Source organism: Mastomys coucha, unplaced genomic scaffold, assembly GCF_008632895.1.
Source record: "Mastomys coucha isolate ucsf_1 unplaced genomic scaffold, UCSF_Mcou_1 pScaffold15, whole genome shotgun sequence".
Taxonomy (NCBI): domain Eukaryota; kingdom Metazoa; phylum Chordata; class Mammalia; order Rodentia; family Muridae; genus Mastomys; species Mastomys coucha.
The window spans coordinates 23,224,673-23,241,924 of NW_022196897.1; the positions used below are offsets into that span (position 1 = coordinate 23,224,673).

At 50.7% G+C, this 17,252-nt stretch overlaps 1 protein-coding gene across 2 annotated transcripts in view; it reads left to right on the forward strand.

Annotated features, from left to right (window-relative positions):
- Positions 1-17,252, forward strand: part of Gsn (gelsolin) — a 53,079-nt gene that overhangs the window by 27,015 nt on the left and 8,812 nt on the right. The window contains exons 1-9 of one of the 2 annotated variants that reach the window (XM_031369984.1): positions 1,223-1,439; positions 2,776-2,980; positions 3,579-3,733; positions 9,518-9,679; positions 12,017-12,166; positions 13,356-13,445; positions 14,846-14,978; positions 16,076-16,164; positions 16,283-16,498. In XM_031369984.1, the coding sequence (XP_031225844.1) occupies positions 1,302-1,439; positions 2,776-2,980; positions 3,579-3,733; positions 9,518-9,679; positions 12,017-12,166; positions 13,356-13,445; positions 14,846-14,978; positions 16,076-16,164; positions 16,283-16,498 (1,338 nt within the window). In that variant the 5' untranslated portion in view covers positions 1,223-1,301. Of the gene's footprint in view, positions 1-1,222; positions 1,440-2,775; positions 2,981-3,578; positions 3,734-9,517; positions 9,680-12,016; positions 12,167-13,355; positions 13,446-14,845; positions 14,979-16,075; positions 16,165-16,282; positions 16,499-17,252 lie in introns of those variants that run through there. The other variant, XM_031369985.1, reaches the window with a different exon arrangement.

Here is a 17,252-nt window from a genome sequence, read left to right on the forward strand (position 1 = left end):
ACAGGCTCGAGTGCCCAGGGCAGCCCGCTGCAGGGTCCACAGGCTCGAGTGCCCAGGGCAGCCGCTGCAGGGTCCACAGGCTCGAGTGCCCAGGGCCGCCTGCTGCAGGATCCACAGGCTCCAGTGTGGGCTCCCTACACTGTGGAGCCCAGAGAACTCAAGGCTTCTACATACACCTGATAAAATCCAGTTTCTAGGGGTACCCACCTTCCTTGCCAGCTTCACTTCCCTTGCTAAATCAGATCCTAGCTATTTACTGGGTATGGCCTGTGTTTGCCTGCCCTCTGCCCATATGCTGTCTACCAACCCCCCCACCCCCAATGTTCTTAGTCTCCTTCCCCTGTGAACTTCAGGGCCCAGGCCACGTGAGGTCCCCTATAACCCTCAGTCTCAGCTGTCCTCTGTGTTCCCTTAACTGTGAAGTGTTTCTCCTTAAGTGGGAGGGAGAGGGCAAAGTTAGATAGAAGTCATGCAATGTAGGCTCCCAAGGGAGCTGGGACAACAGAGCATTGTTTGTCACTTGCAGACCAGGTTGTCTGAGCAAGCCTGATCTAACCCTCTGCAACCTCTAGGAGACTAAGGCACAGGAAAAAGCAGGTGCTACTTAGGAATCTAACCTAGGTCCACACTTCCCAGTGGTGGGGAGTGAGGAAAGACTCAAATCCTGGCTCACCAGGAGAGGGGAGAGGGCCTGAAATAGAAAAAAAAAAAAAGGTTGCAGAAGGAAATGGAAGTGTCATCCACTAAAGGGGACAGATACAAGTGTTGCTTGAACAGAGGCAACCAATCAACAGGTGACAACTTTGTACAACAAACTAAGATTTGCTCAAAAAACAAAACAAAACAACAAAACAACAAAAAAAAAAAAACAAAAAACAAACAAAAAACAACCCAAAAAGATACTTGAGTTGGAAACCGCCACAAACTTGTTAGTTCATGCTAGGTGTTTTTTGTTTGTTGTTTAGTTTTTGTTAGCCCTGCTAATTGGCCCGATAAGAAGGGGGTTGCACTGGTCACAGAAAAACAGCTCTCACGGGTTAGCCCCTGCTGTATGTCAGACACATGCCGGATCTCCTGGTTGGAAACTAGGGTCCAAGGGGCGACCGCACCCAGTCGGGTTGGTCCCAGTGGGAAGGGAACCCAGATGTCTCAGAGATCCTGGACAAATACCCACCTCCCCCGCGGGCCGCAAGTCCCTCCCTGCGGGGCGGTCCCCAGCTAGGGCGGGATGGGAAGGCTGGTTACTTAAAGGTTGGGGCGACCAAGGGGCCGCGGCCGCAGCCTGGGTCCTCACCGTCGCCATGGCTCCGTACCGCTCCTCGCTGCTCTGCGCGCTGCTCGTCCTGGCGCTGTGCGCACTGTCGCCGTCCCATGCAGCCACCGCATCGCGGGGCAGGACCCAAGAGAGGGCGCCCCAAAGTCGGGTGTCTGAGGCGCGGGTGAGTGCCCGGGGTCCCCGGGGCTCCCCGAGTTAATTGTCTATTGTAAGTTCTTGCAGATACAGCGCTAGGAAAAGGGGAGTAATTCAGGTGTAGAATGGAAAAACTGTTTTGTTGCTTTGTAAGTATGTCTTGCTGCTTCGGGGCTCCTGGGGGCGGGGGGGGGGCGCAAAGCTGTTTCCCTCCCTGCAGGCTAACCTCACCTTGGCCGGATCTTTCCCCACTACTGATTCGGATCCTATCTCCTTTATCACGTCTAATTACTGTTCTTCTTGATGGTCTTTCTCTGTCAGATTCCACTGCATTTGCTGTTTGTCGTGTTCGTCTCCTCCCGTTCTGTTTCTCCTTTGAAAGCCTATGGACAGGACTGTTATTTTATTCTTTCCTCTCTACCCTGACCATTGACTCCTCCCCTGCCCGACCCCTCCCACTTGTCGATTTCTCTACTCTTCGCTACCTGAGCTTTTTTCCCTCCCGAATCGCTTCTGACTTCTGCCTGATTTTTGTTCCAACCAGACCTTCCTGTCTGAGGTGACCTGCTGACATCCCTCCTTAGGCGCAAACCTAACCGTCTGTCCCATTGGCACCCTCAGAGCATGTCTGGCAGCCTTTCCCACCCTCAAACCTTCTCCTAACAGGTTCCCCCTGCAGACTTCAGGCTCCATCCCTCCCCCCTTTTCCAAGAAAATTTGGTGGGTGGGATCTGGGGGCGGGGCAGGAGGGAGGAGGCAGGCAGCGCAGGAGACCACTTGGGCCCACTAAGCCAAGCCTTTCTTGGGCTGTGATGGAATGGAGCTGAATGATCCTTCCCCCTTCCAAGGACCCAGGATCAGGCCCCTTCCCTTTTGATCCTCGATTTCCCCATTTGCAGAGTAGGGGTGGATAATGCGTTCTAAGCTATAAAGGTGCTGGAAGAGAGTGTGCACCTGGGGAGCAGGAGATTTACCACTGCCATCTGGGAGCGTCTATCCATAGATACAGAGAATACCTTTGGAGTCCAGGGCCATTCCTCAATGTTGTTTCCCAACTGGGGGTCCCTGAAAGACAGCCTGCCTCTTTGTGCCTTAGCTGTTTCCCCAAAAGGGAGGGAGCTCTGCCTCCTCTGTCACACCACCAAGTAGGAGAGCAGAGGAGCCAGCCCTGGCCTGGCCAGAGCTGAAGACTAGAGTATATGTTTTCCTAACTCCCAGAAAGGGGTTGACTCTCCTCTACCACAGGGAGAGCACGAGGCTCAAGTGAGTCACTCTTGGTGCTGGAACCTGCCCTCCCTCATGCCTGGGGTCTCTCCTTGCTGAGACCCACACTTCTGCTCAGGTTCTATCCTGTCTCTCTGCAGCCCAGCACTATGGTGGTGGAACACCCCGAGTTCCTGAAGGCAGGGAAGGAGCCTGGCCTGCAGATCTGGCGTGTGGAGAAGTTTGACCTGGTACCTGTGCCCCCCAACCTCTATGGAGACTTCTTCACGGGTGATGCCTACGTCATCTTAAAGACAGTGCAGCTGAGGAATGGGAATCTGCAGTATGACCTCCACTATTGGCTGGGTGGGTGAAATGCTCCTGCTCAGCCCCACCCACCCGCGACCCCCAATGGCATGGATATACTATACGGGGAACCATTGAACTGAGTGCTCTGTGCCAGGCCTTTGTTAGTGGTTTCATGATTACGCTCTAGAGCCAGCCTGCACAAAATCAGATCCCAGCTCTGCCCCTTGACCTGGGACCTGCCCTTCAGCAACTCTATATAGAATAGATATGCTGACCACTATGCTTCCCCAAGATGAAAAATAAGACATCATGGAGACCCTCTACACACACACACACACACACACACACACAGACACAGACACACACAGACACAGACACACACACACACCCATGCTTCCTTGGCTCACCTCCAAACACTCCCTCCTTGTCACTTCAGATCTAGGAGCCTAGAGTCTCTAACACTGGCTCTGATCTGTTTGTTTTAAGGTTTCCTTATTATACAGATGGAGTAATTGAGGCTCTTGGAAAGCAGGGAGGTACTAGCTCGATTTCTATAGTCAAGTCAGAGTAGAGCTGCTGGCTCTGCATGCCACCTCCCCAAAGGGCCGAGACCACTTTCTAGTAGCCAATCTCATGCTGCCCTTATGTTCCCTAGGCAATGAGTGCAGCCAGGATGAGAGCGGGGCTGCCGCCATCTTTACTGTGCAGCTGGATGACTACCTGAATGGCCGGGCTGTACAGCATCGTGAGGTTCAGGGCTTTGAGTCGTCCACCTTCTCTGGCTACTTCAAGTCTGGACTTAAGTACAAGGTGGGTTGGGTCAGTGGCACGGCTCATAGTCTTTCAGCCTTGCAGAGAGATGGACAGACAGGCCAAGTGTCAAGCTTTGGAGTTTAGCAGCCAGGAACCCTGGGTCCATACCCCCGTGGTCTTGGATGAACCAAACTCCTGCCCTGAGCTTTTAATTCCTTATCTTACAATGAATAGATTCTCTACAGCCCGGTAGAATGTTCACAGCATTGCGTGAGCCCAGAGGAGGCTTTCTCCCATTGGCCCAGGGAATGTGCCAAGTCCCAGTCCTGAGATCCTGCACCTGGTCCTTGTTGAGGCTTTCTTGGCAGAGGGCCCTGTGATAAGTATTTGACAGGTCCCTTTCATTCACATCTCTCTTCTTGATTCCCCCTCCTCCACATTTTCCACGTGAACTTTTCCAGATCTGTACCATGTTTTGTTTTTTTTCCTAAGCTTTCAGCCAGAACAAAATCAAGCTGGGAGCCCAGGAAACTGTACCTCAATATACTGTACAATTTCTAGACAGCCCCTTGTTATCTAGAGCCTGCCTTTCCTCTCTGGTGGCTGGAGAGCCAGTTATACCTGCCCTACAGGGCAGGGAGAGGCTTTGGTGAAGAGGTAGCTGGGAAACGTCCCACATGGGGCTTGGCTCCTTGAAGGGCTCAAGAGAAGCCGAATATTTATGAAGCTCAGCTGTATGGGTAGAGTAGAGAGAGGATTACAAGTTTATGAACCAGATGAGCCCCAGTCTCTCATTTTATAGGGGCAGGGGCAACTAAAGTACAGAGAGATTGATAAATTGGACCAGGGACACAGGGTGAGTTAATGCAGGGGCTATGACTAGATCCCACATCACCTGCCTGCCTGCCTCCCAGTGTTGTTCCCAGTAAGCCGCCCTGTCTCCCTGTTCTAAGGAGGACACGTGCCCTGCCTATGCCCCCATCTCTCTCTCTGGGCTTCAGAGTTCTCTTTGTCAGTGCAGATGTGACTCCCTCTTCCCCAGGTGAGGGGTAGGGATTGAGTGATAGAGTGTCCCTGTGAGACTTGATAACGAGGCAGGGTGTGTCCTGGACCAGCAGCCTAGGCTGGGTGGGGCTGGGTGTCTTCCCTGGCATCTACCCAGTTCTATTTGCAAGGTTACCATGGCCGAACAGCTGCTGCTGCCCAGCTGAGCAGCTCTATCCTTCCTCCCGCAACCCCGAGGAAGGAGAGATGGGGAGCCTAGCCCTGGGTTCAGGAAGACCTGCATAGTCTCTCCATCCGCTATTCACTTAGCAGAACATGTCAAGCTCCTAGATCAAGATGGGCATAGTGGCACAAACTTCTGAACCCAGAATTAAGGTAATCTTTTGCTAGATGCTGTGTCTGGGGCCGGGTTATGCACACACCGTGTGTGTGTATACATACACACACTTGTGTGCACCCCCCCCCACACACAGACACCTGCACATGCATGCACACGCACACTGGGCTTGTACATACACATATATATGAAGGAATGAGGGAAGGCAGACAGACCTGTATCACTCCCACTTGTGGCTGTCATGCTGCAGATGGCACTGGGAGCGTTTGTGACCTTGTTTTACCCCCGAAGGTAACCCTGGGAGGAGACCGGAGGCTCAGAAGGGTCACATAGCTGTAAGTGATGGAAGTGGGGTTCTAGCCCCGCCCTGCCCTGATTCTGTGAGGCTCTGCACCGAGCAGCAGGGGTCCAGGGGAGGCAGATCCCTTCCTTTCTAAGGACTTGAGAGGACTGCCAGTCTTCAGAGAGCCAGTTCACTGAAGGCGGGAAGGAAGAGGAGGATAGTCCGCAGGATTCACATGGTCAGCTCTCATGGGGATCAGGGCAGTCCGCCTGCCTTGGTTACCTGTTATTTTTCGAAAAGCTGAGCAGATATAAATGTGACAGTTGTCATGAACATTGCAGAGCAGGCTATGGGCACCCAGGTTTGAAGTGGTAGGTTCTATACATTAAGGATTTTCTATGGGAATCCCATTGCTGCTAGGGCATCGGCGATAGTCCCATTTCATAGATGGGAAGGCTGAGGTCCTGTGGAATGAACATACAAGCTAGTAGGATGTTCTTCCATCGAGGGCCTTCCACAGAATGTGCTATGCACTGTACTCAGGTCATGTCAGACTGTGAAGTACTGGGGCAGTACTGACTCTGTTGTGTAATGGAGGAAAGTGTGGTGCAGGGATGTTAAGCACCCTTCCGGGGTCACACAGCTGGAGAGTCATGCCAAGGGAATTCAGACTCAAGCGTGAAGGGTCTAACGCAGCCCAGAGCCAGTTTGGAGTGGATGTTTCAGGAGTCCCTCACCCTCCGTCTTAGTCCTGTGGGGCTTATCACCTGCATGTCTAACTAGCCGCTCCCATATCAAGGGGATTTTCTGGGATGTTCCAGACCACGCTCTGAGGACCACTTGAGAGGTAGAAACCAATCAGGACTCAGATTTGAGCCTTCAGTCATGAAGGAAACTGGCCCCTGGAGGACAGATGAGGCCCACAGCCAGCCCTGTTTACCACCTCGTATGGTCCTCAGGCCGCCCCCGCACTTGGCAGGCACTGACCAAGGTTCTTGGCCTCCCCACCCTCATCTATTATAGATGCGAAGGAGCCAGGCTTGTCACACAAGACTTGTTTCTATGAAAGCCTCCTCCCGGGAACCACTCTGTCTCGGAGTCAGAGAAGGGGCAGAGAGGGGCCACGAAGCCACCAGGGAGAGCCGCACTTGTTGTTACCCTGGTCATTCCTAAGTCACTGTCCTGGGTGGGAGTGGGAAGGGTTCCAATCCCTCATCACCTGACCTGCCCTTCACCTTCACCCAGAACCCTAACAGCCCCCCTCTGCCCCCGCACCCCCAAAGGCTAGGTTACTTTAAGTCCTTTGCTCAAAGGGAAGCTGGGCCCAGGAGTCCTGGAAGCCCTGGACTTCAAGACAGTTAGAAACCAGACATCCGCTGGGACCTTTGCTTAGAAAAGAGCTCTGAGCTAAAAGGTGCCCAGCTCCAGCCTCACTAAGGAGTTTTTTTAGTTACATATGCAGTTTGACTTTTTAGCTTTTTCTGTGGAAATTTTAGTGCTCGCTCCCATATCTCACTAGCTGAGTAAGCCAAGCTTGATATACATTAGCCAAGAATAAGAAGCAGCTCTCTGAAGTGAAGAACCCTGGGACCCCACCCCTGTAGGTGCAGACCAAATGGTGTTGGTCACTTTCATACTTCCACAAACCTCCTCTCATCACCGTGTCTTTAATTTGGGGAATGGCTCTTTAAACAGCTCACCCTGTAGAATTTTGTTCAAAGAATTTGATCTCTTCCTGCCTCACCCAAAAATTAGATTAGACAGCAACAATCAATCCTTTTTTTAAAAAGTTTAAAAAAAAGTAATAGAAAAAAAACTCCCCAAATTGCCATCCTTTCTCTTGTAGATTCACTGGTGTCTTTTGAGAACTAGCTTTATTTATTATGTGTGTGTATATGTATATATATACATGTGTATATATGTGTGTGGGACATGTGTATATATATATGTATATGTATGTGTATTTATGTGAGTATATGTATGTGTATATATGTATGTATGTATATATGTGTGTGTATATATATATATACATGTGTATATATGTGTGTGGGGACATGTGTGTATATAAATATATATGTATATATATGTGTATTTATGTGAGTATATGTATGTGTATATATGTATGTATGTATATATGTGGGTGGGTGTGTATGTGAATATATGTATGCGTATGTATACGTGTGTATGTATGTATATGAATGTATGTGTGTAATACATGTATGTATGTATGTATGTATGTGTATGTATATATATATATATGTGTGTGTGTGTGTGTGTGTGTGTGTGTGTGTGTCTCAAAATATCATTCCCTCAGTCAGTAGCAGTGAGTAGTGCATATCCTAAAAATTGATAGCCTGACTGTTCCTACTGCAGAGGCTGTTGTGAGTCCTGCATGGCCAGCAGGTGCCAGCCTTACTGCTGCTGAGTTATGCAGTCCTGGGGTCCTGTGGGTGACTGTGGAGGAAGCACAGAGTGCTGGGGTATGCTGCCCAGTGTCTGTCCCTCACCTTGTCCCCAGCGACTGCGACTGCCCTTGCTCTCCTCCAGCCTTCACATCATTCTTGGGTCTCAGGATCATGGCCACCTGAACTCAGGTTTATTCTTTCTGTGATGGGAAAATTCCTGGCTTGCTACTGACTTGTGGGCTTTCTAAGTCAAGATGGAAGCCACCGGTGTAGCCCTGTCCCACAACGAGGTCATTCCACTTGGTGGCACCACAGCTCTGCCTGGTGATGGGCTTTATGCCCACACCAAGAAGGGACACCAGAGGGCGCTCCAGTCTCTAGAAACTCGAAACCACTGGTACCTGGGCCTAAGATCTGATTTTGGGAGGAAGAACACGATTTTTCAGATTCAGACACACTGGGGTTTGATCCTGGCTGCACCACCCGTCCCACTGTGAGAGCTTGGGCGAGTCCCTTCACGTGTGGGCTCTGCTCTTCTCACCTGTGACATAAATGTGGAATGTGTGGTGTAGTGGGTATGATCATGTGACAAACACGTCCATTCCACTTACTGTTACTGTGCCTCACAGGAGCTGACTCTGCCTCCTTACACCCAGCAAGATTCTATGGCTAGGGTCAGTGCAAGGAGATGGGCTCCTAGGGTCCTGGCTAGGGTGGTCTGAGAACCTCTTTAGCCTCTGAGCATCCACCCCCATGGCGTGTGGAACAGGGGGACGTACAGGACCCACAGCAGGCTGCAAGGCTGGAAGCCTTGAGTGTGCCACAGGCTTGCTGAGCATGCCTGAGGAAATCTCTTCACTTCTCTGGGCCTTGGCTTGGGTTGGGCACAATGAGTGTCAGGTACCCGAAGCTGGGGACATCCCAGACAGCTTCCTTTGGCTTCCCACTGAACCGAGGGTGTGCGTGACAGCTGGGGCAAGGAAGCCTCCTTCAGGTCCTTCACAATTTGGTGGTGGCTGGAAGGTGGAGGAGAGGCCTGAGACTTAGAGAAGGGAGAGGGTTGTTGAAAGTCATCCATGGCTGTCGCATCCCTCTACCCGCCTCACAAGGCTCATGTGGACCCATGGGCCTATGGAACCCCCGCAGGATGAAGGAGACAGGTTGGTGTAGGCTAGGGATGTCCAAGACAGTCTTCAGAGAACCTCGCAGGGTGCAAAGGACTGAGATGAGTTGGATTAGCACTTACCAGTGAGTGTGTTGAAGAACAGGTGCTGGAACGGGGTGAGGTGGAAGAGTGGTGAGCTAGGGAGAGACTGTGTGAAACAGGGCAAGCATGGGCATTCCCCATAGGAGCCTTTGGTATGTTAATGTTCACTGTGTAACAGTCAGGGTCAGTGAGTAAGGAACATCCCCTACCCTTTGACGACAGATCCTTTGTCTTCAAGAATAGCTTGTGTAGTGTGCCACAACGTGCCCCTTGGGGAAGGCTGGTTTTGAGAGAGATATGTTTGTGGTCCTTTGATGCAGGTGGTGGTTCTAGGGAATCTTTTAGGTGGAGCGTAAGGTTCAGAGGGATTTGGTGTGTAAGGAATCTAATACTTCTTAGCCATGTGATTTTGGTAAATGTTATTTATTTTTCTGAACCTCAGAAAAGGGTGTCTCAGTATCAGACACAGGAACAGTGAAAGTGCTGGCTTAGCTGAGTATCTGTCCACTAGCCGGAAGTTTCCGTCCCTCAGTCCTGTGACACCTCTGTATCTACTTCACCAGATCTCCTCCCCTGGGCTAACACTGTCCCCTTCACCTGACAGAAAGGAGGCGTGGCATCTGGATTCAAGCACGTGGTACCCAATGAGGTGGTGGTACAGAGACTCTTCCAGGTCAAAGGACGTCGTGTAGTCCGTGCAACTGAGGTACCTGTGTCCTGGGACAGTTTCAACAATGGCGACTGCTTCATTCTGGACCTGGGAAATGTGAGTCTTGCCTGCCCTCTTCCTAGGCCACTGTGGTGAACTTAGCCAGGTCTGACTCAGGGGAGGGAAATACTTGTGAAGGGGTGCATGAACACTTGGGGGATGGAGACCAGAGACTGGATGTATCGGGCAGACAGATCTAGGATGGATAAGTCTGGTCCTACATCCCCACATGTAAACTCGAGCTTTTCATGCATGTATGCAGCGACCTTGTGTTCCCGTCATTTACACAGTGTTCTTGAAATGCCGCCTCCCTGATACCTGACATGCACCGCTACATACCTTTTAGAATATAAACACTCACTTCTAAGTGTTCATTTTTTTAAAGAGTTTATTTTATACGAGTGATCTATCTGCATGTACACCTGTATGCCAGAAGAGGGCACCAGATCCAGTTACAGATTGTTGTGAACCAACATGTGGTTGCTGAGAATTGAACTCAGGACTTCTGGAAGAGTAGATGGTGCTCTTAACCACTGAACCATCTCTCCAGTCCCGACACTCACTTCTGAGCACATGGCAGTTGTGTGCAAAACTGTAGGTTCTTGTCCACCATGGACACTATCCCTGTAGTGAATGCCCACACCCATAGACTTGGATGGAGCCATCGTGTACATATGACATAAGCATCACTGATTGCCTATGTACCTAGTATGTGATGATGTGCATGGGACACATCCCCAGGCCCACTTACGTGTTAGTGGTGGTGCTTCCTACAAATGTGCTTCGTAGCTCTGCATGAGCACAAACCTGCAAAATGGTCACAGCTGGACAGTGCACCCTAAAACTTCTGTGCATATGAGCCAGACAGTGCACCCTAAAACTTCTGTGCATATGAGCCGGACAGTGCACCCTAAAACTTCTGTGCATATGAGCCTGTGGTATGTATGTGTAAGGGTGTTTGGGGTGCGTATTCATCTGTGTAGCATGTGTACCTGCTACCTACAGAGGCCAGAAGAGGGACTTGGCTCCTCTGGCACTGGAGTTACAGATGGTTGTGATCTTCCGTGCGGGTGCTGGGGGTCGAACCCAGGTGCTCTGTAAGAGATGAGCTGCCTGTTCAGCCTCAGCATAGTTTCTTGTTCAGTCACATGGCAAGCTGTGTTATAATCCCAACTGCTGTTCTAAACCCAGTGAATGTACCTGCCCAACTCCTCACTGTAGATCAAGACACAAAGCATCGCAGCGCTCTGCAGAGCATTGGTTGTTCCTTCTAGGCCTGCTGTCCCGAGGGCAGCCATCAGAACTCTCAGTAGGATAGACTCAGGGTTATTTTTGCACATTTCTGAAATTATGTGCAGGAGATCTTCCTCTCTCCCACTGAATTCTTCTTTTCAGCCTTGCATCTCTGAGATTCCTCCATATTGTCGGAGCTCACTCAACTCTACGGGGACTCAGACACTTCATTATCCCTGCTGTTGATGGGCACTTGGGTGGTTTCTGGTCTGGGCTGTTCTGAACATTCTGACACTTTCATATCACATTCCATCACTAAAGGGAATCAGGGCCGGAACTCAAGTAGGAACTGAAGCAGAAACCATGGAGGCACACTGCTTACCCACCTGCCTAGAGAAGTTATTGCCTACAGTGGGCTGGGCCCCCCACAGCAGTGACCAATCAAGACAATCATTCACAGACATGGCCACAGGCCAGTCTGATTTGGGCAGTTCCTCTGTTGATGTTCTCTCTTCCCAAGTGACTCTAGGTTGTGTCAAGTTGACAATAAAAATAACTGGCACACAGGCAAGGTGTAGGTCAGAAACCACTGTGGATGAAGAGTGCTTGCACTTTTGCTTCCCACCAGCAGGGGTCTCTATAACAGATGCTCAGAGATGACATAACTTGTAAGTAAAAGCTGATTTAGGACCACAGGCTGGTGAGGGGGCGATCTGGCAGCCCTGTCTGGAGGCTGACTAGGTGCTTTATAAATGGCCGGTGTAGATAGGCAAATGTCTATCTGTAAAACAGTTGAGATACAGAGGTGATCTGCTCTGTAGTAGGAAAAACTGAACCTTTGAAAAAGGTTAATCCTAGCAACCGACATAGGCCTTTCCCTCCATCACAATGCCATCAGACTTTAACATGAACTTCAGAGGAACAAATCATATGTAAGCCACAGTGGCCAGCAATCTAGAAGTCATTGTACAATCAGTAATCCTCTAATGCAGATCACTCCATTGCCCTTGGGTGACGTGTGTGCCCTCTGCCAGCTCTCACCTGGGCAAGCACAGGCCAAGGGGAACTTGTATATAGCCACAGTCTGCATATTGACATTCTACTAGGTGGGCTTGTGCAAAGGCTGGACCCTGACTTCCTGGGGTCTCTGTCTTCTTACAGAATATCTACCAGTGGTGTGGCTCCGGCAGCAACAGATTTGAAAGGCTGAAGGCCACACAGGTGTCCAAGGGCATCCGAGACAATGAGAGGAGTGGACGTGCCCAAGTACACGTGTCTGAAGAGGGAGGAGAGCCAGAAGCGATGCTCCAGGTGTCTGTGGGGTATGGGTGGGGTGGACAGGGAGTTGGCCACCCCTTCCTTCTTTATGTCAGACTTACTTAGTAAGGCCCCTTGCCTTGCTCCTGAAGACCTTGCTTTGTTTGTTTTCTGGTGTTTTGTTTTGTTTTGTTTTGTTTGTTTTGTTTATTTTCGAGACAGGGTTTCTCTGTGTAGCCCTGGCTGTCCTGGAACTCACTCGGTAGATCAGGCTGGCCTTGAACTCAGAAATCCACCTGCCTCTGCCTCCCAGGTGCTGGGATTAAAGGCATGTGCCCCACTGCCTGGCTTGTTTGTTTGTTTGTTTGTTTGTTTTTTAACCTGGCCTGAACATTTAGGGAGTAAGAAGATAGCTTCCCGAAGCTCTACCTTCCCTGAGATCTGAGCTGGAATCTCAGGGTGTGAGGCATGCTGGGAGTGCACGCCACACCTGTCAGCAAGGATGAGCAAGTCTTTCAAAGAAGCAGACTAGGAAAGAGGTCCTCCCAACAGCTCTTGGGGAGTAGCTGAAACAACTGAGACCCAGCCATCAGTGTCTTCTTCTGAAGTGCATGTTATTTATAGCTCCTTCTGTTAACTGATGGATTATCAGCGAGGCTACAATGCTTTGAGAATCTGTCAACAGAGAGGCAAGGCTCCCTAGGACCAGGAGGAGTCAAAGTCTGTGCTACTTTGCTCCTACTTGTTGGGGACATCTAGTTCTGACTTTTTTGCAAAGGGATTTTATGGGGAAAAAGATCCAGACACCAGGGATAGTAGCTGGGATGGGACAAAGCAAACATAAGCTCTGTCGTGATGGCAGCTGAGGTCCCAACTCTGACAGTCTCCTAGAAGCAGCATAGACCTGTGAGCCTGTCTTCCCGGCTCTCCGTTCCTCTTTCTGTGAATGGAGAGCCATAAGATCCCCTCCAGTCCTGGCTGGAAGGTGTTTGCCAATTGCATTTGGCTCAGAGGCAAAGCAGATGACTGAGGGAGAGTCCAGACTGGGGGAGAGGCATGGGGAGGGAAGGACGGCTGGTACTTGATCCAAGTACTCCTTTCTCAGGAGTACATTCAAGATGCCAGGGCCAGGCAGGTTCCATCTGGAACATGGGCATGGCTGTCCATGAAGCCTGGCCTCCTGGTGAAGCCAGAATCCTCCATGTTCATGGACACTCTTCCACCCCATTGACACCTCCTCCAGGTACTGGGCCCCAAGCCAGCTCTGCCTGAAGGTACTGAGGACACAGCCAAGGAAGATGCAGCCAACCGAAGGCTGGCCAAGCTCTACAAGGTGAGCCCCAGGGTACTATCACCCATACAGTATACAGGGTCAGGCTGGGAGGCAGGAGGCTCCAATCTCCTAAGCTGCCCTGGCTGGGGAACTGATGTTCCAGGTCCCTGAAGTAAGAGGGGATGCTGAGCTCATCTGGACTCTGTCGTACTTGGTTCCCAGCCCCTTCTCCGTGAAATAGAAACAACATTTGTTGTTTTGGTTTGCCCGGGTTAGGTTTGTGGGGTTTGTTAACTGTTATTTGTTTGACAGGATTTCGTCTTTCTGTACAGCCCAGGCTAGCTTTGATCATGTCTCAGCCTCTAAGACCTGGGGTTACAGGTCAGCACCACCATGCCCAGCCAGAGGGTCATCTTTGCAAACATTTGTAGGATTTCTGGGAGTCTGTGCCAGGGTGCTGGGGATGAGAGAGTACCTTAGGAAAACACTATACTGCAGAGCCAGGCGAGAGATCATGTCTCCCTCATGTGTATCTGGGTGTCCTTTTCAGTGCTGGGGCCCATTCTGGGCCTTGGCTTGTGTACACCAAGCAGGTGCCAGCCCTTGCTCCTTCCATGTCATTAGAGAATCTGGGATGAGGCTCATGGGTTTTGCTATGTGGCATTCCCCAGCTCCCGAATCTCCCTCCCCAGGGACTCAGAAGTCCCTGCTTACCCAGAGCCCATCTTGTGAAATTTGGCTAGTGGACGTCTCTCCTTTCTAAATCGAATGAATTCTTTATATTGGGGTTTCTTAGATTTACAGGAATATTGCGGATAGTCCATAACCCTCATCCGACTTCTCCTTATCCTAATGTAAGTAAGCAGGCACACTTGTCAGCTAAGCGGCCAAGACTGGCCAATGGTGTCCACCAGTTATAGGCATGATTGTGGTTCTCCCAAGTTCATTCCAAGCATGGTCTAGTCTGGCACACCATGTTTGGCTGTTGTCATTTTTCTTTTTGCTATTCGTGATTTCAAAATCTTTTCAGCAAACTCTACATCTTCTCAGAGCCCCCACAATTTTACTAAGACACAGTCTCACATATCCTGGGCTTGCCTTCAACACTCTGCATAGCTAAGGATAAAATTCTGATCTCCGGTTTCTATTTCTTGAGTTCTAGGACTGAGGGTGTGCACCATGACACCTGGTTTATGTGGTGCTAGGGGAATAGACCCACAGGCTTTGTGCTTGCTAGGCCAGCACCCGACCAACTGGGAGCTACATGCTGGACCTCAAGCTCCTCCTCCCTTCCTTCCATTTACCCACTTTCCTATTCCAGGTGCAGTAGCATCCATGTTACATGCAAGATGGAAGAGCAGAAAAAGGCTTGGGTGTGCTGCAGAGCTGGTGGGCATGGATGTTGACCTGCCCCCCCCCCCGCCTCTGGTGCTCACATGCCCCCTTTTCTGTCCCCACAGGTCTCCAACGGTGCGGGTAGTATGTCAGTCTCCCTCGTGGCTGATGAGAACCCCTTCGCCCAGGGAGCCCTAAGATCCGAAGACTGCTTCATCCTGGACCATGGCAGAGATGGGAAAATCTTTGTTTGGAAAGGTATGGGGTGGGTCCTAGGTTCCACCTGTCCCCACTAGGATCTCAGTCCCAGGGAGAACAGAGGCTGCTGGGACAGTGAAGGCAAGTGGGATCTTGAATCAGTGTCTCATTTTGCAGTTGATTCACTGTATGATCTTAGGCCCTTGCTGGGCCCGAGTTCCTAGTTGGGCTCAAATGAATGTTTGCCAGTTGTATAACAAGATCAGTCCTCCAAGAAGTTAATGTAATGTGTGTGCATGTATATGTATATATATATATATATATATTCATATATATGTTTGAGCTCTGTGGGTCCAGTGTTTCCTGGGCCCCAGCATGCTGAGCGCGGTTAAGCAGTATGTTATTATAAGACTTGGAACTCTTAGCTAGGTATCAGGGTCTTTTGTGAAGGAGATTGCACCAGGAGGCACTAGGGAAGTCTTTGTGGATGGGTAGCCCCTGTGAGGTTCTTGGGCCCAGGTCGTTTCTGAGAACCCAGAGACATCTGAGAAGACCCTCAATGTGTCCTCAGATTGACACTGATGCTGAGAAGACTGAAGGGAGGGAAATGGGTAGAGACAGCAAGAACTTGAGAGCCTCCTTGAGGCTGGGCTGTCTGTCTGAGGGATGTAGGCATGGACTGGCCAGGGTCTTGCCCGACTCTTCAAGGCTCTGGAGGGCTGGAACAGAGGCTGTGGATAGAGAGGATCATTTTGCCTTGGAAGGAGCCTTCTGTGTAAAGTGTGCAGCCTGGGTGTCTGTACCCATGTGGCTGGCTAATTTCCTATGACCTCTCTGAGACCCCATTTCCTTATAGATGAGAGGACACAAATCAGCCATGACCTCCGTGGTTTAAAGCTGCTGTGTGGATTAAAAGGAATAATCTGAGTGTAGTTCTGGCACCGAATCTGTGTTCAGTAAATCCACCACAGTGGTTGTCATGGTTGCTCTTACTGACCAGGAGAAGGGGCGTGTTTCTTGGAACTAGGAACCCTCAGGGATTAGGAGTGGTGCTCTCTGGCTATTGTCTAAGTGTGAGAAGACTAGGGAGTCTGGTTGGCTACCCCTTTCCAGGCATCTGGTTGCTAACCTGGCATTGTTCCTCTGATTTCTGGCAGGCAAGCAGGCCAACATGGAGGAGAGGAAGGCTGCCCTCAAAACAGCCTCTGACTTCATCTCCAAGATGCAGTACCCCAGGCAGACCCAGGTGTGGCAAGGGATGGAGAGGGTATCCCATCCTCCTCAGCGTCTGGTCAGCACCTGAGGCTCCCTAAGACCCCTGCCTGGCAGTCTGGCCACATCCTAAGCCTCTCCCCCCTTTCCAGGTTTCAGTCCTCCCAGAGGGTGGCGAGACCCCTCTCTTTAAGCAGTTCTTCAAGAACTGGCGGGACCCAGACCAGACAGACGGCCCTGGCCTGGGCTACCTCTCCAGCCACATTGCCAATGTGGAGCGTGTGCCCTTCGATGCTGCTACGCTGCACACCTCCACCGCTATGGCTGCCCAACATGGCATGGATGATGATGGAACTGGCCAGAAACAGGTGATCGGAACCAAAGTTCTACAGCAAAGGATTCCACAGCCCAGTCTCCGTGACTGGCCCCATTATACCAGCTAAAGGTTGTAGAAGGGCAGATTGAGGCTTTATCAATGTAGCCAAACTGGTGAGAACAAGAAAAGAGGCCTCAAGACCCCCCAAGTCCATCCTCATGGCACAGACATAAGCTTTGGGTTTAGGCATAGGGAGAGTTGGGGCTAGAGATGTGTATGAATAAGCAGTTTGGGGCCAAGCATGGCGTGGTTAATCATCTCATATCTGGTTTGCAAAGCGAGGCTCATTTGATGTCAGGGATATTTTCCATCACTGGAGGCGACCAGCCCCTCAAGAGTGAGCACAGGTTCAGGACCATGACTTATCTGGGTACCTACAGCCTTGAAGGAGCAAAGTCAGGTGAGATAGGGCTGCAGATCTGCAAGTCTCCCCTTGAAGTAATGTGTTTACAAGCAGAGCTGAGCAAGTGACCCAGCCTAAGCAAGATGGAGGATGCCCTCCTGGCTTCAGTTACCTTGTAAGCCAGTGCTTTCTAAAATAAGCAGTTTCCAAGTGCTTGTTACAGTATCACTGTGCCTGGGCACAGATACTGCCCAGATGGCACCCTGCCTAGATGGCTCCCTTCCCTGTCTCCTTCCCAGGCACCTACTAGAGCTCACACCCAACCTTCTGCCGCCCTGAGGGTGTTTTCTCCCAAGTTTTCACCACAGTTGTGGTGCATTAGATTTTTCACTTTCACTTTTTT